Below are 23,798 nucleotides of genomic sequence, written 5' to 3' on the forward strand. Positions count from 1 at the left end.
GAAATATTAAATAAACCTAAGGAGGATGGATGGCTTTCCAGGGCCCTTTAAATCTCCACGTTCCCGGGAACAAACCACGAGGCAGATGGGGAAGATCGATCCTTGCTTCCCGCTTATCGGGTTTGCCAGGAGCCAGGCAGGGTGCGGTGGGGGTAAGGAAGCCAAGCCGAGACGGCAAATGAAGTTGTCGACCAGGACAGGTGGGTCTGCTGGCCAGGCTCGGCGAGGCAGACCCAGCCCGCAGACCCCCGGCTCGCCCCTACCCCTCGCCCCACCCACGCCCCTCTCTTTCGCGTCCTCAGCATCCTTGGACTAATTTTTTTTTTAAATGAGAATTAGAAAATAAAAATGAAAACGAACACGAGGCGCCCAGGCACGCTTTCTTCCCTGGCTTCGGGAAGCCCCGGCGCGCAGAAGCGGGGCGACCCCCGCGGCCGGACCCCGAGCCTCCCGCGGCAGCTGTCATGGCGGCCGCACTCTCCTCCCGCGCCCTGCTCGCCGCCGACTCCAGCGCCATTTTGAGCATCTTCCGGGCGTCCCTGTCTCCCTCCCGCTCTCCTCGCTCCTCCTTCCCCGGCTGCAGACCCCGCGTCTCCTGTTGCTGCCGGGACCTCCCTGGGCCGGAAGCTCACCCACGCCCAGGAGCCCCGGGGTGGCCGCGGGTCCCGAGTGCTGGTGTCTAGCCGCACTAGGTCTCTCGGCTGACCTCAGTGGCCACTTGGAGGCCCGTGACCATCCCAGGGCGCTGGAAAACCTCCAGCCCCCTCGCCACTCCTTAGCCACCCTCAGCCCCCAGGGGCCGGGCACTCGCCCCGGGCCTGCAATGCCCAGGCCTCCCGCGTCGCGAAAAAGCCCTTCCACCCCGCTCCGGACACGGAGGCGAGACACGGACCAGCCCCTGCCCCGCCGCGGCTCCGCCGCCGGTCCCCTGGCCTCCTTCGCTCGCACCCTCCCCGGCCGCCCGCCCACCTTTGTTTCTAAGCAGGGGCCGGGGACACCCACGCGGGCCAAAGGCCGCCTCTCGCAGGGCAGGGAGGTGAACGGTTTCCCAGCAGACCCCAGCTTGCTCCCCGGAGCCGCGAACTGAGAGGCGGCCGCCCAGCGGGGCCACTTTGTCCCAGGCGGACTTCGCCGGCCCTCGGACCTCGCGCGGGTCCTGAAGGAGGCAGTCCGGGCCTTCGTGGCTCGGAGAAAGAGGCTGGATGCCAGCGCGCGCGGGCGCGCACACACACACACACGCACGCACACCCGTTTTTCGTTTGATAAAGACATTTATTTAATCTATGAAAATAATGTACAATAAATACTTTCCCCTTTTCCCATTAAAGAATTTTAATAAATAATCTAAGATCTAAAACTTAAAAAAAAAAAAAGAGGAAAATAGGTCCCTTTAGTTCCTTTTACGAAAGCCCCCCATAGAGTTTAATTATTCCTGAGATTTCGTGGGAAGAAGACTAGCAAACGGAATGGGTTTTGTGTGTCTTTTCTTTTTTTTTTTTTTTTAAAGGACGCCCGAATGCCCAATAGGAGTATTTTAGAGAAAGAAGAAAGGGAGTGGATTAAAACGCTAATTCAGTAATACCTGAATTTTAGCAAAACACATGTCTATGGGGTCTGGGGGAGGATTTTCCCAGCGCAGGCCGAGGGCGAGGGTCAGGGGAACTGCAGGTCGATTGCGCAGAGCGTGCTGGTGAAGAAGTCCAGGTCCTCCTCGGAAAGCGGCGCGGGGCTGCCCAGCGAGCCCTGCAGGCTGGGCGAGAGGCCCCCCGACAGCTGCAGACACGAGTCAGCCGCCAAGAAGCTGAGGTCGGGCAGGAAGGGCGAATCCTGCAGCTCCGGGAAGGCGTCTTCTTGCAAGGACTCGGGCTGGTCGGCCCGGCGCTGCGCGCAGCCAGGGCTCGTCTCCCCCGCACCCTCCAAACGCGCGGCCCAAAGCCGGGGCCCCGGGGCGCCTGGCGCGACCTCGGGCGGGCGGCGGCAGGCTTCCTGCGCCGCCTGCGAAGCGGAGGGGCCGCTTGGGCTGGCCGCGGGCTCTTCGGCGGGGTCGCCGGCGTCCTCCGGGCCGCCGGGGCAGGCTGGCTCCCCGTCGAGCGGCTCTCGGTGCTGCGTCTGCCGCTTGTGCTTCATGCGCCGATTCTGGAACCAGACTTTGACCTGCCTCTCGGTGAGGTCCAGCAAGGCGGCGATCTCGACGCGGCGAGGCCGGCACAGGTACTTGTTGAAGTGGAATTCCTTCTCCAGCTCCAGCAGCTGCGTGTTGGTGTACGCGGTGCGCAGCCTGCGCGCCCCGCCGCCGCCGCCGCCGGCCTCCGGCAAGCCTGGGCCATCTGCGGGGGAAAGCGGGCTGGGAGTCACAGCGGGCCGCGTCCTCAGCCCAGTGCGGCTGAAAGACCCCCCCACCCTCACCCCCATCCGCCAAAAAAACAATACCCGCAGAAACCTCTCCACTCCAACCCCGCGCACGCCGCGTTCCGATTCTTTCTGCCCGCGCCCTAGCCTGTAAACGCTGCTCGGACCAGAGAGAAGCATTCGGAGCCTCCCGTGGGGCAGCAGGGGACGCAAAACGGCTCCTTGCGCCCCCGGAACCACAGAGCGCCTCTCCGGAGTCCTCCCAGGGGAACCTTCGGTTCCGAACTTTCCCACCCCACCCGGGAACTGCTCTCCAGTTCCCTTTCTCCTGGGGCTGCGGGAGGGACGACCGCACCTTTTGGTGTCCCCCGGATTCATTCTCAGGACAACACACGCATTGTCCCGCACGGAGACGCGTGAGGACCTCAATGGAATCCTGCTCCTCCAGCAGAGATAAAGCTCGTCCAGAATCTGCCATTGGAACGAGGAGCGCTGCGGGCAGCGGCCAGGCCCCAAACCCGGCGGGGGGTGGCATTTCCCTGTCCCGGGCAGGGGGCCCCCAGAGGGCTCGCCCCTCTCTCGGCGCCCCCGCTGCCCCTCGCCCCAGCCCCGCCGCGCTCACCGACCTGCGGGCGACGCGGCCGGGACGGCCGAGGAGGCCGGGGAAGGCGACGTGGCGGCTTGGCCGGGTTTCTTGGTGGATTTCTTCTCTTTCATCCAGGGGAACTCGGGGGCGGCGGGGAGCGGCGGCGGCGGCGGTAGCGCAGGCCCATCGTCGGCTCGCTTTCGGCTCCCGGGTCTCTGAAGGGTGGAGGCGCCGGGCCGGAGGCTGGGGAAGGTTTGCTCGAAAGGAGGAGGAGGAGGAATTAATGTCGACTCCTTGATTGATGAAGTTTGAAATGTCTCCAAGACAGCGGGGAAGGAAGTCAGACACTCGGCGAGCGATGGCTGGCTGTTTATAAACCCAATCTCCCTCTCAAATTCAAAATTCATGGCTTTCACTGGTGGGGGAGGGGGCCTGCTGGGGGGGGCGCCGGGAGGGAGGATCGGAAGGGACCCCCCCTCCGGCCCCCCCCAGGTTTCTGTAAAGGAGCGATTTTGGGAGGGGAGATTGTACTCGCTCTCGCTCTTTTTTTTTTTTTTTAATTTTGGGCCTTTATAATTGTATATTGCTGATAAATACAAGCGTATGGGGACTCTCTCTATTAAACCCAGGACTCTGGCGAAATTGCAGGGAATTCGTGGTCACGGGACCGGCCTTGGCCAATCACTGCTCTGGGCCTGGCGGAAAACAGGGAGCATTATTTGCTTTAATTGATTCAAAAACTCCAGAGAACCACGACCTGGACACACCGGGAGCCCCCCCCCCCAACTCCACATAGGTGCCACATGTACTCTCTCCGGGAGCCTGCCTTTCTGCGTGGGAGAAGGTGTGGGAACCTGGGAAAGGAGACAGTCCAGAGCAGAACTACTCTTTTCCAAACACTTCAGGAAAGTAGGGCTTGCTTTCCACGCAAGGCAGCGGCTGACCCCTCTCCCCACCCCCCGCCCCTCCTAGAAGAAAGATGATGAAGACCTCAGTGTGGGAGGAGGAAGAGAGGCTCCCCCCCCCTTGCAAAAGTCAGAGCTCAGGTCCTCACACCTCTGTCCTCTTGCAACCTCCCAACAGCAGCAGTTCAACCTTGCAGGATGGATGTCCAGGCGTCCCCAGGCTGACACCAGGCGAGAGGGAGATGGCTCTTTGGGGCTGCTGGCCACCAGAGCTGTATGACCTGGTTCCAGTGTCTGCCCGGTGTTTGCAGCACTGCCCCTGCCTGTCTTGTGTCCACCGCCCTCCCCCACTTGGGGGCTTCTGCACCGCACAGTGACACCCCGTTCCCCAACTGGCAGGGTCTAGCGTGCATATGGACCCCTCAAGCTTCAAGCCTGGGTCTGCCTGTGTATCCAGGGACACAAACAAGAACCAAGGTAGCCATGGATTTAACTCCCAAAGCTCAGGTCAACGTATGGGGAGAGGAGTAGGGGGACACTTTTCCCCCTACAACAAAGAGACTCTCCCTCCCATTTTTGCCATTGTTCTAGTTTTTGTTTGTGTGAAATCCCTGAAGATGGGGAGGGTGGAAGCCCTGACCATTGAGATTCGATACCACCCCTGGGCCCTGGGGGAGAAGATTTTTTTTAAATGTATTTTATGTTGAGGGAACCCAGACAGTCTGAAGTTCAGAGAGTACTGTCACATCCTGGGGGGTGGGGGGCACACGCCACGGAGTCCCCAAGCAATTGGTGGGGAGCTAGGCCTCAAAGCAGAAAATGAAAAGTCGATCTGGGGGAAGATTTTTAAATAAGTGGGTCAGAGGGACGGAGAAGAGATGAGGCGATCAATCTTAGCCCCTGACAGCTCCCTCCGATTGCATCAAAGAATTTGGCTCTTTGGGAAAGCAGAAGGAACAGCCGAAATTCCACATCCCTTAAAAAGGCGTGCGGGGGGGGGGGGGGGTGAGGTGGGGGGTTGGGGAGAGCGCCATAGAGAAAGGTGATTCGGAGCGAGCTGGGAAACAGATGGGAAATGGGGACAGAGGGAAGGCGCTAAGTTGGGTGGAAAGTTTGCCTGCAGAACTCCCACGGCTCTGGCCTCCCCTCCCCCTCCCAGCTCCCCGAGCCGGCCTTCGGGGGAAGGCCAGCTAGCAGAGAAATGGCAACTCAGCCGGGAGCTGGAACTAGAAACTTCTGTCATTGCACCGTCGGCGTAGGTGGTGGTGAGTATTTAAAAAGAAGGGCAGGGAAGTCTTGAGTAGTGGGGGGAGGGGGGCAGAAGGAAGTGGGCTGGAGAAGGGGGGATTGGAGGTAGGGGCTGCAGGGACTGGGGCAGGCAGGCTGGGCAAGGCTTCTCTGAACTGGGCAAACTGGCCAGAGACCGTTGTATGCAACTGGGCTCCAAAGAAAACATTTGTTTGTGTGTGCCATTTGGAGGTGTGGAGCGGGTCTAAGGGTGCCGATGGGGAGTGGGCAGGGATGAATCCAAACAGTAGCTGGCTGGCCGGGCAGCGAGGCCTGCCCGAGAGCCGGCTCTCCCTCTGGCCACCCCCGTGCGCACCTCTGCACTGCTGCAGGAGCCTGTCCAGCTCCTTTCTGCAGCTCGGGGGCCCAGGCTGTCCCTGCAGGAAATACAGCTCTCTCTAACCCGCGCTGACAGATTTTACGGCCAGATTAGCCAACAGCGGAAAACTCGGGTGTTAAAAGGGGCAGAGAGAGCCCTCCTTCCCAGAGACGTCCCTCCCCCGCCCTCGCTGTTGGGCTGTGAATCTTACCACCGGCCTCTTTCTGAGTGCCTGGAATCTCCCAGGGAGAACGGAAAGGAGACCCCAAGCTAGGCCGCCGGCCTTTATTTTTTCTTGTTTGCAATTCCAACTTCAAGCCAGAGCTCTGGTTTTCTCTCTTGGCCTGCCTCTCTGTCGCTGGATAAATAATCTACCCCAGCCCCAGAGCTAAACATGGCACTTCATCTAGTCAATCATCCCGAAGATGTTATCCAGGGCAGAGAGGGACGAAGAAGCAGAGAAAGAAGGAAAGACAAACCCCTGCGTGTTATTTGATCCCAATCCAACTTTGCACGCTCTTATGCTTTTAAATTATAGCCTGACCCTATGCTAAATTGTTTGCTGCTTGGATGCGCCCAGACCAGTTAAAATCCTACTTGGTAGTGGTGGTGGGATGTAGAATTCAGGTTGCTTTTTTATTGTTATTTATTGTTGCATAAAGACTGTAATTACTAACCTTGGACTGCCAGGACGCAACATAAAAATGAAAATCAGCCCTCACTTTAAGGCTGAGGGCCTGGAACGATTCTGCCCCCCCCAACACTACTACCAAATATATGCTCCTAATTAAGCAATGCGGGTGCATCGCTTACAATTAGAATTATGCAACTCTTCAGCAAGCAGCCATCGCTTCTCTTTCAACGAATTAGCTCCATATTTCAGCCGCCCTGTCTCCTTGCTCTTATCGGCTCCAACGACGCGGTGGTGACATTTCATCTTTGACAAACCCCCTCCATCCTCACTCCCATGTGATAAAACTTTTATGGAACTACAACTAAGAAATGAAGTTTTCCAAAGGATCATGGAGACAGAGTCACACATGAGCCTGGGGACCGTTTTATTTACGCTCGGAGCTTGGAGCCAACAGCTGCCACCCTCCTCTCTCCATCCTCTTCCTTGGCAGGGAAAATCAAGTGCTCTTCCTTCCCCTCCACCCCGAGTTTTTATTTAGTGATTTAATTTCACTTGAGTTTTAAGGTTTGACCTGAGAAGTCTAGGCCTTGGGTTTTGTTATTATTTTTTTTAGATTAATCATCTTCCTTTGTTTTCATTTTAGACCCAATGGTAGTTGGGCTTCAGGTCACGTGACGGCTTCTTTGTAGCTCCGGAAGAGGACTGTGAAGTTTAGGTTGCGTGGAGGCAGCAGTAATCGGGCAGATTTTTTTGTTTTTGCTGGGTGGAGGTGTGCGGAGGTTGTAGCCAAAGAAATTAGCAGACAAAAGGTCAATGAAAGGAAAACTGAGAGGAAAAGAGGCCAGACAGAAACATCTAGAAAGGGCACCCAAGTCCGCTTCTCTTCCCCTGCACCCCCCTCCCCAGCCAAACTTGTAACTTAAACCTTAGCTGAAAAAGCTGGCAGACAAGTCCAAACTCTTAGGAGGCAGTGAGAGGAAAACAGAAACACTGTATTTAAATCCAAGGTCCATCAAGGGGGACCTAGGGATCTGAGCAGGGGGCAAAAAAAAAAGACCAGGAAAGGGTCTTCCAGTTCTCCATCTGTCCCTGGGGGGCCACAGCCAGCAGCCAGGCCTTGCTATCTAAATTGGACCACCAGGACAAGATAAAATTGATAACAGAAAGTTTATTCAAGAATTGTTTGACAGACAACCCTTTCCAGTAAGGAAAAAAGTAACTACAGAAGAACAAAGTAACTTCCAAGAGGGAACTGGCTCTAATTCTACAAATTCAGGACTACACAGTGACAATCAGGAGCTGAGTTCATGCCTTTTAGAACTAATTACAATTGCTCATAAGTACGAGTTTAACATAAATCTACAGCTCTTTCCTAGAGTACAATCAACTAAAATATCTGGTCTTACATGACAGGAAACACAACGTCCTTTATAACAAGTAAATACTAAAAAAGTACAATTTTTCCTTTTTTTCCCTTATATAAATACATAATGTAAGGGGATAAATAATACAAAAAAGAAAATAGCTTAACAGGCTATAACCAATAAATATATATGAAAATGTTCACTAGAACACACGCTTTTTGAGCGACGCTGGACTTCTGCAGGCCCGGGCATCTCTCACAGTTTTTATATCCATTAAAATGTAAACTCTAAGTGCAACAGAAGTGTCCGTCAGGAGGCTGAGCAAGGTACACAGGCCCAGCGGCAGCCCCGCCTGGGACAGACAGTTTGTTCAAATATACCCTGTTTTCACGTTAAGTCAAAGAGAGCAACAGAAGAAAAGAAAAGCGGAGAACCTCCTGCGGCCAGTGGCTTGCCACGGAGGTGGGGGTGGGCCCTGGAGCTGAACCTGGAGGCATCCTGACAACTGGCCTGCGCTAGCCTCCTAACTTCCTGAACAGAAAAAAATATATATATTTCTCATATAGCTCTGACTTTCAGGATCTCTCACCATCCCTGAGCCCTCTGCAAACTGTGACTGACGGCGTGAGGGTGGACACGAATGTCCCAGAGCAGAAAAACATGGGCCTAGAAATGGAGGCAGTGCCCCCCCCACAACCTCAGCTAAATGGGAGCAGACTTGTGGGTGGGGGGTATACTCCCCCGGGGTTCACGTGTGTCTTCTGATTTTCTTAAGGAGAGTTGAGGGTGGGGGTGGGGAGAGAAAAATCAAGATTTGGGGCAATTACCCACAGAGGTGGAAGGTGAGTCAACCGTTTGGGGATGGCCTAGCCATCTTATCTGTGTGTTTTCTTTAAAAAGAAAAAAAAATGTGCTTCTCTGCCTTGTTTTCCTATTTCATCCTTCTCTACCCTGCTCCTCAGCATGGAATTCCAGCTTGGTAGTGCTGGAGCGTCCCCCCCCCCCCCCAGGCTGACGGGGTCATCTCCAATCTGCCGTGGAGTCCTCTCCCATGGGTTGGCAGGCAGATGGAAGAACGGGCGAGGGACTTCAATGCAGCCCCTGAGGCCGGGGGAGGGGAAAGAGCTCCCGGGCCACTCGGCCGCCAGCGCCCCGTCCCCTCTTTCCAGACCTGCAGGAGGCCCCTCCTCGCACCTCGCCCTTGACCCCATCCCTCGGCCCTTCCTCCGCCATCACAGGTGTGTCAACTTGGGCGCTTCTTGGATTCTACCCTGAGGAGGAGGTGGAGGAGGAGGCGCATGGTGAGAGGAGAGGTCTGTGTAGGTGGGGTGGGGGTCGCAGGGTCCATGGTGCTGGCTGGGGGCCATAGGGGGCGCCCCGTTGTAGTCCAGGTTCCCCGAGGGGTGGTGGGACAGGTGGTTGAGGCTGTAGAGGGAGGGGCCGGCAGGGGGCGGCAGCGGATCCGAGTAGCCGCCCCCGCCCACGTACACCGGGCTGCCCGGCAGGGTGGGCGTCGCGTAGGCGCCCCCGTTGGCTTGGAGGCCGTGGGGCTCGTACTCCGGTGCCGGGGTCGGGGGGTACTTCTGCGCGGCGCCGCAGCCCTTGAGGGGCGGCTGGTAGCTGGCGGGCAGCGCGTAGGCGTTCTGGTGGGCTTTGCCGAAGGCGGGTGGGGACGGGCTCTCGTAGCTGGGGGTCATGGAGTGTAAGGCGTTCATGAAGCCGGCCGTGGACTGCATGGGTTGCGGGGGGCTGCCGGCGGGGGAGGGGCCCCCCGACGACGAGGCCAGCCCCTTGGCCTTCTGGTCCTTCTTGTACTTCATGCGCCGGTTCTGGAACCAGATCTTGATCTGGCGCTCGCTGAGGTTCAGCAGGTTGGCCATCTCCACGCGGCGCGGCCGGCACAGGTAGCGGTTGAAGTGGAACTCCTTCTCCAGCTCCACCAGCTGCGCGCTCGTGTATGCCGTCCGCGCCCGCTTGGACGCCGCTGACCCCGGGGGGCTCTTGTCCCCTCCCCCGCCGCCGCCGCCGCCGCCACCGCCCCCACCGCCGCCCCCACCTCCGCCGCCGCCTCCGCTGCCGCAGCCCTCTGCTGGATCCAAGGGGGAGGGGTGGGAAGGGGAGAAAATGAAATAAAAGATAATTACTGAACACGCCGAAATTGAATGCATCGTTTCTTAATAAATCCAGGCCTGGACTCCGAGCCCCCGCCGCCCTCCCCTTCGCGTCCCCGCCTCCGCCTCGCCCCCCCCAACCCGTCGCATTAGCGGACACTCTATAATAGTGGCATTTATTAAGAGACCTGTTCTCCTCTCGCTGCCCCAGCTTATGAAAATTTGATCATGTCACGCAGTCACAGCCGCGTGGCCATTTATTTAGGGCTGGATTATTTTTTGCCCGCGCGCTCTTTTCTCTCCCTTATTCCCAACAGCAGGTCTGGGAAGACCGCCCCTCCCCTCCCCACCCCCACCCCAGTCCACTGGCTAACCGGGGAGAACCCTGGAGGGGGGAGGATCTGGACACCAGTGGGCAGCGCCCTGAGCCGTGGCGCCAAGAGGCTGCGGTGCCTGGAGGCCTTCAGCGATTGTGATGAAACCCCACAGTCCTCATACTTCCTAAAGCCGCGTCGCCGACGACCCTGCATCCCCCGCCACCGAGCGCCCCACCTTCCAGGGCGCTCAGAAGTGCAGGTGCAGGGTGGCTGGAGGGAGAGGGCGCCGGCGAGGTCAGGGGTCAGCGGGTGGCGCGGGGGGGTGGGGAATACCGCAAACGCGGGGCCGCCCGGTGGGCGCCTCAGGGCCGGGTGCTAGAATAACAGCGGCATTCCTGACCCGCACAAAAGCTGCCGAGGAGGAAGGCAGAGAGCTGGTACCTGTGCCGGGGGAGCTGCTTTTCAGCTTGGACGTTTGCCTCGACTCTTTCATCCAGGGGAATATCTGTTTGGTGAGGGTGGAGTTGGAGCCAGGGCCGCACTTGGGGGGCCCGCTTTTGCCGGGTCCGCCCCCATTACTGCCGTTGCTTGTGGTACTGGTAGGTGCGGCGCTGGGCGGGGGCGAGCCCGGCGGCGCCGGCAGGGGCTCCGGGGCCAGGCCGGGCCTCATGCAGCTGCCGTTGAGTTCCTTGCCCTTGGCATGCGGGGCGCCGTTACCCAGGGACTGCAGCGAGCACGCTGAGCGCTGGTAGTCGCCCTCCAGGTGCGTGGCGGCCTGGAAGGGGGGCTGGGGGGGCCCGTCGTAGCCGAAGCCATTGCTGCCAGAGTACGAGGAGTAGCCTCCGAAGAGCGCAGCCGCCGCGTTGTCGTAGTAGGTAGCTTTCTGCATCGCTGGGCGAGGCCCGGGCAGTGGGTGGCAACTTGCAGGGGCCTGATACCCTCACGACCGGACATTGGCACCCCTGGGGGGTCACGTGACGCGCCGGACCCCCCCCCTTCCCCTTTCTGCCCCCCTCCTCCCGGGTCTGTTCCGACCGGCTGACCTGCGGGGCGAGAGAAGAGACACAAGGCGGGAAGAGGACTGGGGCTCGAATCCATCTTAGGCACTGAAAAGGGAGCTGACATCAATAGGGGTTTTTTCTTCTCCCCTACCCAACAAGTCCAAAGCAGATGCTGAGGCCGCATCCCTAAACTGAAGTGGATTTCTCCGACTTTGCTTTAAGGAAGAACGCCCAGGGGTGCAATTCTACACCCTGGGGGTCACTGCTTCTCTCCTGCCTGGGCACCAGCGGGACCCTCCTCGCCTCCGCCGACCTCTGGGACAGGGTGGCTCAATTGAGGGGATCCTGGGAGACCCCAGAATAAACGTCCTGGACACCCTTCTATGAGCAGAGACCTGGCTGCCTCCTGCCTTTGCCTCCTTCCATATCTGTCCAGGTCTCTCTCCCCTGGAGGAGCAGACACAGAGAGAAGAAACAAGTGCAGCAGGAAACCTCCTCCTGTGAGATCCCCTCTCTCTCTGCCCGCCCCCCCATGAAGACCACCACCTGACCTAGAAACTTCTTAAAGGTTTCTGACCTCCAGAGCCAGTGCAACCCAGCCTCGGCCTTCTGTGGGCTCAGCTGCGGGTCCCACCACGTCCGGTCCCTGTGTCTGCTTGGCCCAGCCTGGGATCCCCCAGCCAGAGGCCACCGCGGAGCCCCAAATGGAGCAGGCTTGTTTCGGTTCCCTGGGCCGGGCCAGTTGGTGCTGTGACCATTTGCCTGGGGCCTCTCCCCTGCCACCCCGCCCCTCTTTCCCCCTCAGACTTCATTTTTTCCCACCCTTTTCTTGACAATCTGTTTTCTTTTATTTCTCCAAAAGAAGAAGAAAAATAATACATTGCATAAGTACTAAACTTCTCTACCAAGCTTTCTTTATTTAAAAAAAGGGGGGGAATTATTCCTGGGGGGGGGACGACAAAGCAATTTGAACAATATTATTTTCTGAGTTGGAAAAAGAGAGTATCCCTGTTTACTGAGGCTCTCTGAGGCCCCCCCAAAAGAATACAATCACTATTTTAATATAGGCTGTTTTTAAAGTATGGCAGAGAAATAAAGATTCAAGCTGTCGTTGGATTTTGTGCATTTGTTTTGAAACTTCTGACTGCATCTTCCCCTCTCTGCCACCCCCTTCCCAACTCCTCATCGCCACTTTTCATAAAAACCCTCCAGGCTGGCCCTGCCTCTGATGTGTGTGTTTGGACAATGTAAATCTCATTCGGGCCAGCTGGTCGACCAAAGGAAACTGAAATTAGGAAAGGAGAGGTGCAGGTGAAGGAAGTCCCTCCTACACATAAATCCCCTTCTTAATGACACCGATTTATACTCAAAAAGGAGCCGGTGGAGCCGAGCTCCCATTGGTCTCTGGGAAGAATTTGTTTCTGGAAATACACAAGGGTCTACAAAGCAGCAGGTTCTTCAGCGAGAGCTGGAGTTCAGCTGACCAGGCTGACCCAGTCTCTTTATTATTATTACCATTAGCCTCTGATGATTTAACCGAAATTAGCTTCTGAGCAGCCCTGGCTGAAAGGGGAATTAATTAACAGGCATCAGTTGAGTTTGTTATTAATAGAGAAGAGAATGAAATAAAAACGTTAGAGGGGGTTGGCTGGCTGGGCCCTGGCTTTATTTAGTCTGAATGATTGTTACAGCAATAACGATGATGATGATGAAGATGATGATAATAAAAATAATTTGACTAGGCGCCTGGGGCCGAAATTCCTGTTGCTCCCCTGTAATAAACCCCAAACCATCGCAGGACGGAGGCCAGGCGAGTGTGGAAAGCGAAGGAAGCCAGAGACGCGAGAGGCAAAGCATGGAGACACGGCCGGCGGGGAAGCAGGGCCGGGAAGGTTTGTGCACCGGGATAGCCCGGGGCCGCCGCCGCGAGGCCGCCGCCGTGGCCGACGACCAGAGCCGCCCGCGCTCAAGGAAGCGAAGAGAAAGCGATCGGGCATCGAAACGTTATCGGCGGCAGGTTCTGAGCACACTGGCCCGGCCAAGAGCCGCAGCCCGCGGGCAGCCGCAAGTTTGGGCGCTGGAGGTAACCGAATTAAAAGGCGCCTTCGCAACTCCGCTCCGGGACTTTGCCCAGCCGGGCTTGGGGCCGCGGGGCGCCGAGGCCCGCTGACGGGACAGTGCGGAGAGGGAAGGCGCCGAGGGGCTGCGAAGGTCTGGGATCCAGGAGGAGAGGGGGTGGGGAGCAGTTCCACCAAGCCAAACATGTCTATTTCCCTTGCCTCCATGTTGGAAAAATCCAGGCTCCATATGGCTCCTCGGGAGGAGGGAGGGAGCCGTGGCTCCCGGCTTCCCCCCAGGGTCTGGCTGGAGAAGGGAGGTGAGCCCCCCAGAACCCCACCTTGCCAGGCACACACACACCCCCAGCGCCAAGGAGGGTAACAATAGCTGGGGAAGCCCCGGGAGGGGGGACAGGCCACCTTCCAGGACTTAAAAAATTAATGAAAGGAAGAAAAATAAAAGAACAAGAAAGGGGGAGAGAGAGAGAGGGGAGAGGTTAGGCTCTGTTCTTAGCAGCCGGAGGGAAATTGAGCCCTGGATCTGGCTGCTGAAAGAAAAGAGAGGAGAAAGGGAGAGAAGCAGGAAGAGAGGGAGAGGGAGAGAGAGAGAGAGAGAGAGGGAGGGAGGGAGGGAGGGAGAGAGAGAGAGAGTCGCTGCGTGGAAGGAAGCTTAAAGCTTGTGAACTCTTCTTGAACCGAGATTGGAGTCATATGGGCCATAAATCATTGAGACATACTCTCCGCCATTCACAAACTGATAGCCTATTTCAGTCCAGCTTACCTTAGCCACCGACGAGGGGAGAACAGGCAGACATAATATATATTCACATCGAGCCCCAGCGCGAGCGGCAGGCGAGAAATCTCCCCTCCTTGAAGGCAAAGGAAAAAAAGACCACTGTTTAAAGCTGCGTCGCCCCCCCCCCCCCAAGCCACCCCGGCTGGGGAGCCCGAGGGGCAGACCGGCCAGAGGAGCCGCGCGGCGTCCGCTTCAATTCACGCGGCTGGGGAGCGGGGGTGCGCAGGAGGGAGGGGCTGGGGGAGCGGCAGGAAAGCCGGCGAGCGAAAGGTGCTGGGGCGGCCGGGCTCGCCGGGCGGCCGGCTCCGGGCTGCGGGCTCCGGCGCGGCCAAGCCGGCACAGGGTGGTTGCCCTATAAGACTGGTACGCCCTACTCTCCGTAACAATGGCCTCTGCTTTTGCACAGGGAAAAAAAACCACACAGACACACACGCTCGCTCCCTCACACACAAGCTCACACACACCCCCACCTCTCCCCCTTTAGCTCAGATGCCTGATAAGGAGAGAAGGTGAGGGTGGTGATGGCGGAGGGGGGGCAAATGCCCCCCACCACAAAAAAGGGGGGGTGAGAAGGAAAGAAGGTAGAGGGATTTTACAGATTATTTTATAGATCTAGAAAAGAACAGGTATGTTTTCACATTGCGCTGGGGGAGGAAGAGAGCCCGGAAGGCACGGAGAGCCAGCGGAGTTCACAGCACCCCCCCCACACACGACCACCACCGCTAGGAAACCATTATGCTAATTTGAGAAGTAGCCTGGGGAGGCCCATCGGAGGCCTGGCCTGCCGGGGGTGGGGGTGCTGGGTGCCCCTGCGCGCTCATTCGCAGTTGGAACACCAGGACTTTTTTTCAGTAGTTTCACTCCTCCGGGACTGGTGGCTGGGGCTCCCGCCCTCTCGCTCTAGCTCCCTCTTTCTGAGTCTCCCAGTCTCTCTGCTGCTTCTGTCCTCCTAATATTCCCTCCCAAATCTCTGAGGGAGGAGGAAGGCCAGACTTTTTTTTTTTTAAACACTCCCTCCCCCCACCCCTTTTTGAGAACAGACAACAAGCGGTGAGTGTTGATTTTTAAAAGGCAGAACATCTTGCAGGGGGGAAGGGTTGTGGAGCAGAGGGTGACAGAAGGAGGACCCGGTGCTTAGCTGGAGCTCCAGCCGTGGCTGGCAATGGAGGGGCTGGAAGAACTTTTGGAGAAGTTTCTGTGAAGATTCTCACCTCAGGACAGGCAGAGGCGGCTGAGAGTGATAAGGACATTTGTACTTCTAAGAAGAGGAGCAGAACCGCTTCATCTTAAATGCACTGACGGAAGGTGGCGGTGGTTGTTATTATTATTATTATTCAGATCAAACCCGCTTGTTTCTCTGTGCTTGACGTAAGTGGGGAAAGAAAATTGGAGTTTTCGCAGGGCGTGTTTGAGCGGGGCAGGAAGCCTGCGCAGGAGGCCTGTAGGAGGAAGACAGGAGCCAGGAATGTAGGTGTCTGCAGATTTGGGGTGGGGGTGGGGAAGAGCCATTCCCAAGGGAGGGAAAAGACAAAAAGCACCGGGACTTTTCCCAAAGCAGGAGTGTTTGCAACCCTGCGTAACTGCTGACACGGGGCTTAGGGGAGAAAACAGAAGGCTGCCTCTTTTCTACAAAGGCAGCTTGAAAACTGGTTCTCTCAACTTGGTGTAGGCAGAGCCAGCCGTGACCCTGCGGCTTCCTGCTTCCAAGCTTTTGCCTGCTCCCATCTGGATGCACCAGGAGAGGCGATGGGACTGGGGGAAGCAAAGGTGAGAGATGATTTCCAGCTATTGTTTCCACTCCAGGAGAGGGTGGCTGTGTCCCCGCAACGCTCCCCACCCGCAGGTTTGGCTTTGGGGTGAGAAAGAGGGTGGGGTGGTCCCTGGCCACTTCCTCCAGGCCCGCTAAGTCAGGCCAGGTGGTCTGGACCAGTGGTTTCCTGGGCCCCTGCCTGATTAGGAGTGGGGGGGGGACCTGTGGCCTCCCCAGATTCCAGCAACAGGAGCCACAGGCGGAACCTGGGACTGTGGGGTCCTAAGGAGACCCCACACCTGCCTAGAGGAGCCGCACACTGGGCGGCTGGGGAAAGGGGAGGGAGAGGTGAGCAAGGGAGGGTGGGAGCCATTTTTCTGTGTTCCTCAAGACAGGCAAGTACCTAAACCAGACCCAGCGCTGGGGCTCAAGTCCGGCCGCACCGGGTCTGCCTGGGAATGTGGCTGCAGGGAGTCCGCCCTGAGACCTTAGGCCCTCGTTAGAGACCTGCAGGGTCAGACTCCACATCACCCGTGGGCCAGGGAAGCCAGGGACTCCCGGCCTTGGGGGCCTCCGCAGGCTTAAGGGAAGCAAGACTGGGGAGGGGGTGTCCCTTCTCACCCCAAAAGAAAATTCCAGGATGTACTTCAGACCCTTCAGCCCTCCCAAGCTGTTACTACCGCCGGCTAGCAAAGATCCTCGCGAAATCCAGAGGAGAACCTTGATCGCCTTTTGGACTGCCACAGCTCTGCCTCTAGGAATAAAGAGAGCGGCGAGGGCACCCAGCCAGCCTCGGGCCTGGGAGAGAGGCAGGGCTGCTGGGGCTGCGGGCCTGGAGCTGAGCTGTCGGTGGAGTGTTCCAGAGACGGGCCACAGCGGACTCCTCTGCTTCCTTGCCTCCTCACCCCTGTGTGGTCCCTTCTGACTACACAAGGCAGTGGGGTACAGTGGGGTGGGCGCAAAAAGGAGGCCTGGCGAGCAAGAAAACGAACTTGCAGACAATTTCAGAGAACACGCACCCCCAAATGCGGTAGGAGAAGGAACGGGGGCTTCTTGATTCTGGGTAACACAGCCAATTTGGAATGTTGAGAAGGCAATTAGATCCCAGTTCGTTTTCTTTCTGGCCTTCTTTTTTTTTCTTCTTCTGACTTTCTGGCCAGCAGACTGGCCATCCCTGACCAGAGCTGGGAGGCTAGAGGTGGATGGTGATCATGCAGCCCCAAGAGTGCCCATTTCATCTGGGGTGTGGCCGCAGGCTAGGGACCTTTCAGACATCTGGGGACAAAAAAGCTTGGGAGTCATGGACGGATACCTTAAGGGTTTGGGAAATGGGGGTGGGGGAGTCAGGATTTAGGGGAAGGAAACTTGGGCATTTTGTGCGAGGGGGAGGACAATTTTACAAATTGAAAAAATAGGACAATACTAGTGTGAACTAATAAAGGCAAAAATTAATAAAGGTGAAGATTAGGGCAAACCTTCCCTTCCCAAAATGTTTTTTCTTCTGTGGTTCCCTTCGGCAGAGCCACAGCGCCGGCTCAGGCACCCCCGACCCCACTCCAACTCAGTACCCAATACCAGGGGACAAGCAGCACGCTAAACCTCCCTGATCAACCACCAGCCGCCACCCTTCCAGACAAGGGTGAGATCCCCCTGCTTCCCTCCTCCGAAAAATCCATGGAAAAGCAAACGAAAACTCTCTGTTATCTCAGTCTTGGGACTGCCAAGCAGCCTGCGTCCAGACACACAGCGCAAACCCACCAGGCCCTCTGCAGCTGACACCTGAGAGCCTGGGGCAAAGCGTTCTGGGTCCTAGGCTCTTCCCGGCGTCACTGCCCAGCTTTGTGGCTGCCACAAAGTGAGGCTGCCATAAAGTTTCACACGCTTTCCAGAATCTTCTCCGAAATATGATAAAGATTCCAAAGCTAGGGGGGTGTATGATGGAAGTTGCTAATGAAGCATTTGGATCCCAATCCCCCTATCCCACCTCCCCCACCTCTGACTTGTTGGGGGAGGAGAAGGGGGGAGTGAAAGGAGCAAAGGTGCACCTGGCAGGAGATCTCACTGCCTCCTTTGAGGCCCACCTAGACCTGGATTTGTAAAAAAGAAAGAAAAAAAAAGGCCACTGTGTTGGGAGAAGAAAAACTTAACTGGACATTTCCCCGGTCCCAAGCTTGGGGTCGCTGCCCACTCCACCACCATCCCGCGAGCGAGGGGAAGAAAAAAACAGGGCAGGCGACAAGGACCTGCAAAGTCAACTTGGCGACCACAGAAGCCCCCTGAGCGCGGGAAAGGGGATGGCAGTGCTGCAGCAAAGTCCGGAGCCAGGGACAGGCTGGCTCCGCAGTGGCCAAAAGAGCTGATGTGGATCAGAGACCTGCTCCTCCAGGGGCATGGTCGTGGCCTGGCCAGCCTCAGCCCCATGGAGTGTGGAAACCAAGGTGGGCCGTGGAAAGGGCAGAAGGAGACAGGCTGGGAATCTCGGGCTGCGTGGGGCGGGGGATGGGGTGCTGGGGGAGGGAGGGAAACGCAGGGGAGAGGAGCAGGGGCCCAGTCTGCTGCAGGGTCTCTCCTGACTGATTGGATGTCCCTCTCCCTCTCCGGGTGACCTCTGTTTAGAAGACAATAACTCCTGGAGTAATGACCAATCAGCAGAGGGTCTTGGAGAGTTGCCTCCAAATACCAAGCTCCAAAGTCCGAGTGGGACAGGGCCAGAGTCTGAGGCCGCCAGCCCTTGAGTTATTTTCTCTCTCAGAAGAGGGTTTGGGGTGAGGTTTCAGAAAGTGGATTAGCTGGCCAGGGACTCAGACCTGCAGAACCCCGGAGATGAGGTTCTCACCCATCTCTTCCTACTTTGCCCAGTAAAATCCGTAGCTCATACAACCCTTCCCAAGGCTAGTCTGGACACCTCCCCTCCCCTCCTGGCCTACAAGAAATCCCCCTTCTTTCCATCGTGCAACTGAGAAGCCACCATGCCTTCCAACTTTTATCTGCCCCCAGTTAGGGGAAGAAGAGCCAGAGTAGAGCTGGGATCCGGCACCTGGCAGGCCTTCTGTCCTGGCTGCCCTTGAAGGAGCATGAGGCTGCGGCACCTTCTGAGTGCCCCCGCGCCGCCCAGAAAGAGAGAGCCCCAAAATACCAAGGGTCAGGGGTGACGGTGGGGAGGCACCTGCTGTCACAGAATCTAGGCTCCAAAACCACAACTCAGTCCCTGGGCGGGGGAGGGGCCACCTCAAGGCTGCAGTCTGAACAGCTCCAGCCTAACCCAGGGCCTGACAGGGAAAAGCCTTGCTCCTGAGGCTGAGCCCATCTCCAAAGGCCAGTTCCAGCCCAACTCGCCCCTCTCCACCGCCTCCTGTCTCCACTGCTCTCAGCCTGGGTCCCTTGGAGGAGGATTAATCCAGATTCCCACAGATTGCCTTGAGCCAGCCTCAGTAAGCATCCACTCACAACTTTCTGAACAGTGCCAATAAACATGCCCACAGCACACACAGGGCACCTGTTTACAAGCACAGAGAAGCACCCCAGATTAGATCTGGGGAGAACTCGTGGTATATATTCAATCCAACTCCGCCCTTGTCACAGAAAGGGAAACTGACACCCACTCAGAACAAGGCAGGGAGCTGTCTGGAGTCACACCTGGGGCGTGCCAGGGTGTCTGTGTGAGCTGTGATCTTCCCAGGGCAGAGCCTCAGTGTCCCCTTAAGTAAAGCTGGGGCATTGGTACTGAGAGAGATTTGGGCTAAAGGATCTCTCTAAGGATTTTTTTGGACCAAAAGTTAGTGATTCTCTATGTGAAGATATAAAAGAGAGACACAATAAGCAGAAATAAACTCAGTTCAGACAATAACCGACACCATCTCTGACCAAATGCATAATATTTCTTCTTGGGATTTAAGTGCTTACACCCTACCACTGAGCGCAACTCCTGCCCCAGGCACAGGCGCGTGCACCAGGCTTTCCTGCCCTTCGGAGCTGTGGGATGGGGGTGGGGAGTTGTTTTCTACCCTCATTACCAAATCAAAAGTGCTATTTTTGGACACAGCAACCTGGGCAGTAAATAATTAATTTGTATAATTAGAAGAGGAAGCCTTCAACCAGGCAATCTTTAACCAGGCATCAATGCACCCATTGTACCAGCCTGGCCTTCTCACCCGACCCCCACCTCTGCCCACACACCTACCAGCCGCCCCAACTGCCTCCCCCCCCCAACAGTTGTGGACAGGCATTCCCAGAATGGCCAGCAGCTTCCACAGGGTCCTGCTTCCTCCCAACAAAGTTCCATTCTCTGCTGAGCACCCTCAAAGAAATCAGCTGCCCCTCGCTGCCTGCTTTCCCTACCCCCCAAAGCCGTGTGGGGCTCTGGGTCCCAGCTCTCTGCTCCTGGGAAACAAGAAGCCCACCTCCCGATGCCCCAACGATGCAGCGGGTTTGCATTTCAAAAAACTCCCATTAATATCAATTTACTTCACTGAAACCTCGGGTTCTTCATCAAGTTGATGATTTATGATAAAATCAATTAAATTACGGCCACTTAGGGCCCAGCCGCTTCCTCTCAGATTTCATTGGTGCGGGGCCCAAGTGTCTGGTGGAAAAATGCAAGTTTAGCTCGAGGCGAGGAAAGATAATTCTGCAGCTGAGAAAATTTAATGCAAAACAATTTCCAGGCAAAGCCGGGCGTCTGGGCAGAAATGCAAGAGCCACTCGTTGGCCTGCGGAAATACCGATCCCATCGGAGGGTCAAGACATTTTTCACAGCACCCCCGCCATCCTGCTCTGTCCTACCTTTGGGCTAACTTGCCACCCTCTCAAGCAGACACTCTGGGGGAACTGGAGCAGTGTTGCAGGGACCCCTGCCTGCCAAGGCCAACCCTAACCCACCAATCTCCTGGTCTCCCTACCACACCAGGCCTTTTTCTCCTCTCCTCCCCTCCTCCTCACCCCACCACTCATGCCCATTCCTCAGTCCTCCCCTGCAAAGTTAACAAATTCAAAGTGAAGCTCCCGATTCGTGGGTAGACAATGCATGGGGAGGAAAGGGTGGAGGAGCAGGGGCCAGGGACCAGACCAAGTGCACCAAGCACTGCTTGTAGCTGTGGGAGGAAGGCACAGGACCTCCTGGACAGGGTGAGGGGCCCAGACTGCATCCACAGCTACTCCATCCCTCCTGCTCCCGAAGTCCCAGCTCATAAGCGATCCCGCAATGTACCCAGCAAATCCCAATCCGGGTACACGTGTGCATGCACGCACTCACACACGTGCAGATGCACTGGCACAATGTGCAAACACCCCTACACTTGTGCATCTCTGCACACTCTCCTTACACCTCACACAGACCCACTGTGAGGGGACAGTCGCCACTACCTCCTCACATCTGGGAAAACAAATCCCAGCGCATCAGCCTGGCATCGCCTCCCACCCCAAAGACAGGGGCTTCTCCTGCCTCTGCTCTGTTTGGTGTTTGGTTTCCAGAGCAGGCAGGGAGTAAACACAGCTTCTCTGAAGCCATAAATCAACCGCTCTCCTACCTCCCCGGCTTCACACCCAGCCTCAGCGCATCCCCTTGTAGTTTTGGCTTCAAATAACCCGTTAGGTGCTAAAGGGCTGGACCACGGGAGCAGCTGGACCGTGGGATCTGGGCCCAGCCGTCCTCTCCCACCGCCCTTAGCAGATGTCTCTCACTTTACCCTCACCTCCCGCGGCTCACAACTCGCCCCGAAAACCCTCCCGAGCCCCTAGCACCCTTCCTGCGCAGGAGCGCTCCCGGCACCCCAACCCGACCCGGTTCACCCGCGCACACGTACAGTTCCACATTCCTCCACGCTCATCCCTCACCCTTCACCCCTCTCAGCCCCCACCTCGCCTCGCCTCTCTTCCTGGTCTCATCTTTGTGTTCCATTCGGATCACGGCCTGACTCAGGAGAGGGGCCTGGGGGTGCGGCTCTCGGCGACCCAGTCTCCACCGTAACCAGGCCCTGAGCTCCGGGGCTCAGCGGCCCACGCTTACCTGTGCGGTCTCCCGCTAGGGTGTGGGCAGCGGCGGACGGCCGAGCGCGGGGCGCGTGCTGGAGCCGACTGCCAGGCCCCGGACCCGCGGCCCGGGCTGGGGCTCCGCCGCCGCGGCCAGCCGCATCCCGGTTCTCCAGCCCCCGGGGCAGCCCGGGAGCTGAGCGTCCCGCCGAGCTAGGGGAGAGGCCCGGATGCGCTCGCCCCCACCCCGCCCCCGCCCCGCCCCCGCCCCCGGCTTTGTTCGGGCCTCTGCGGCCGCGGGGCCCGGCGCGCGCGGATCCTGAGCTCGGGGCGCGGACAGCCGGCGCCCCTTTCCGGAGAAGCCGGAGCTCCCGCTCCGCCAGGGCCCTTTGAGGCTGCGGGGAGCCCGGGTCGGTGTGGCACCGAGTTGGGCCCGGGCCCTGAGCGCAGGCCAAGTTGCCAGGAGAGAAGAGTGGTGGCTGACAGGGCCACGGAGAGGCGCGGGAGCGCCCGGGGCGCCATGGCGGAAGGCGGGCGCACCGGCGGCTCTTCAATGTCACCAGCGAAATGGGTTCCATATGCCCGACCCGGCGGAGGAGGGAGGGGAAGGGAGACAGTTCTGGGCAGGACAGGAGGGGTAGGGGCTCCATGAAAGCGCACAGCGATGGCGAGGGGGTAAGAAAGGGATGGAGGGGTGTGTGGCGAGAAAGGTTTGCATTTTCCAGTTCTCTCTAGTTGACTAAAGCTGCTTGGTCTGGTAGCAACTTTCTCTCCCTTTTCCTTTTCTTTCCTGAAAAGGTGAGGGAGGGAGGGAGAAGATGAGTAAGGGAAGCATCCGTTGGTTAAGGCTGGGGACTTGAGCGGAGGGATGGGAACTAAAGGTAAAAGTTCCTAGGCGGCGGCGGCTGGAGCGTCCACTCCTTCTCCCTGGCGCTAAAGGGCAGAGTCACAGTTGGGGAGAGAGGCCAAGGGAGGGTTTCTGGGCCTGGGGGATGGGAGACTGACCCCCGTGATGAATTGTCTGGTTAAAGGACTGGAGGAGACGGAGGCGTGCGGGGCATCTTGGCCACTCCCTGGCACTTAGGGTCCTACCCGGGGCGGCCTCACACCAGGGCCTACTCTAGAGACACTTGCTTCTGAGATGACCTCAGCGTGGAGCAGCTTCCTGCAAAGAAAGTTGGATGTGCTAGAAGTCCAGGGGGCACAGAGTCTGGAGGAGCCTTCTCCATGCCTGCTCCCCAGGAGGGGTGCCTCTCCCCCTACTCCCCCCAGCCTTTGCTAACCATCTCGGTCCTCTCAGTCCCTATCTCTCCTCAGCCTCTTTGTCTTCTCCCACTCTGCCTCTCTCTACCATCAGAGAATTTGCATTGAGCCTTGCAAAGGACTTAGCAGTCTTCAGAAACCACTTCTGGCTTCGCCTCTTGGGCTGTCGCCTGGCCTGCCCTCTCCCTGGCACCTTCAAGCATGGAGATCCTATGTTCTAGAAAGAACAGGGCAAAGCCACTGCTTGGCTTTCCACGTTCCCTCCTCTCACTTCCCTCTGTGGGTCCATCCCAGGCAGGCCTGGGGCTCCTCCTTCTGGGATAGCTCTCTGCCCCACTGCAGGGCTTTGTCTCAGACTCAGCCTTGACACCCTTTCCCCAGAAAGGGAGCCTGCTGCTGGCTGTCTCGCCAGGCCCTTGTCCCTGGCCTTTCCACCCAACTCCTCCAGTCATTAAATGTTAGCAGCTTGCCTCTGGAAGGCAAAGGGGTACACAGTAGGCTCACACACGTGAGGGGAAGGATGTGGTCAGCAGCTTCCCTGGAGCCCTGTCCCATGCGCTGAATGACACAAAAGCGGATCAGAGGTGTGGGTGAGGAGGTGTGACGGGGTCCTGCATAGCTAAATGAGCCAAGTGCACATGTAAGCAAGGACAGGAAAGTCTGGCCAGACTTGCTGATGGGGTAGGCCTACCTGCTTGGCTGGAAGGGGCAGCATTGAAAGATAATGGTGGTCAGGGATGGTCTCCCTGCTTTGTCTCCTGGGGAAGAGTGTGTGCGAGCTGGGGGAAGGGGAGGGGAGGGGGTATCGGTGCCATCTCCTCTCCCGAGGGCCAGAGGAGACAAAGACCTGAAGGGGCCTAGCGAATAAAAGGGAAAAGCTGGGGAGGGAGATGTCAGACATGCCCATCACAGGCAAAGGTAGCTGGGGGAGGGGAGGAGGCCTGCGGGACTGGGGACTGGCTTCTAGCTCTCCCTGCTAGCCATGGCCTGGCCCCAAGAGCAAATCCTTAAGCCCCCCTTCCAACCCCGATCCATTTGTTCCCCAGCCTCCAAAACAAGCTGAGTTCAGGAGCTAATGAAATAAATATAGTG

General features: G+C 57.6%; 2 protein-coding genes and 1 long non-coding RNA gene across 13 annotated transcripts in view; 1 reads left to right on the plus strand and 2 right to left on the minus strand.

Annotated features, from left to right (window-relative positions):
- Window positions 1–1,251: 1,251 nt before the first annotated feature.
- Window positions 1,252–3,860, minus strand: HOXB2 (homeobox B2). Its single transcript, XM_008271351.5, has 2 exons — window positions 2,976–3,860; window positions 1,252–2,327 (listed from the first exon to the last, which is right to left on the minus strand). Exons 1-2 carry the CDS (start codon window positions 3,340–3,342, stop codon window positions 1,654–1,656), a joined length of 1,041 nt encoding a protein of 346 aa, XP_008269573.2. The 5' UTR covers window positions 3,343–3,860; the 3' UTR covers window positions 1,252–1,653.
- Window positions 3,861–7,228: 3,368 nt separating this feature from the next.
- The window catches only part of HOXB3 (homeobox B3), a 39,745-nt gene continuing 23,175 nt past the window's right edge, over window positions 7,229–23,798 (minus strand). For 6 of the 11 annotated variants that reach the window (XM_089317718.1, XM_089317720.1, XM_051825583.3 and 3 more), the window contains 4 exons: window positions 14,938–15,165; window positions 13,712–13,799; window positions 10,314–10,915; window positions 7,229–9,533 (listed from right to left, as the gene is read on the minus strand). In XM_089317718.1, the coding sequence (XP_089173844.1) occupies window positions 8,677–9,533; window positions 10,314–10,761 (1,305 nt within the window). In that variant the 5' untranslated portion in view covers window positions 10,762–10,915; window positions 13,712–13,799; window positions 14,938–15,165 and the 3' untranslated portion in view covers window positions 7,229–8,676. Of the gene's footprint in view, window positions 9,534–10,313; window positions 10,916–13,711; window positions 13,800–13,890; window positions 14,080–14,937; window positions 15,166–21,480; window positions 21,674–23,798 lie in introns of those variants that run through there. The other 5 variants (XM_051825587.3, XM_089317722.1, XM_051825588.3 and 2 more) reach the window with 5 other exon arrangements.
- On the plus strand, window positions 14,678–17,213 carry LOC138845952 (uncharacterized). The gene is made up of 2 exons (XR_016223992.1): window positions 14,678–14,776; window positions 15,396–17,213. It is a non-coding gene; the product is annotated as an uncharacterized LOC138845952 (long non-coding RNA).

The sequence above is a fragment of the Oryctolagus cuniculus genome, chromosome 17 (assembly GCF_051225735.1).
Source record: "Oryctolagus cuniculus isolate XC-2025 breed Fujian yellow rabbit chromosome 17, ASM5122573v1, whole genome shotgun sequence".
Classification (NCBI taxonomy): Eukaryota; Metazoa; Chordata; class Mammalia; order Lagomorpha; family Leporidae; genus Oryctolagus; species Oryctolagus cuniculus.

Excerpts from the sequence above, each read along its gene's own strand:
- HOXB2 (XM_008271351.5), bottom strand. The coding sequence starts at position 3,342 with ATGAATTTTGAATTTGAGAGGGAGATTGGGTTTATAAACAGCCAGCCA. Across the intron at positions 2,328-2,975 it reads CCCGGCCGCGTCGCCCGCAG|ATGGCCCAGGCTTGCCGGAG; the intron begins GTCGGTGAGCGC and ends TTTCCCCCGCAG.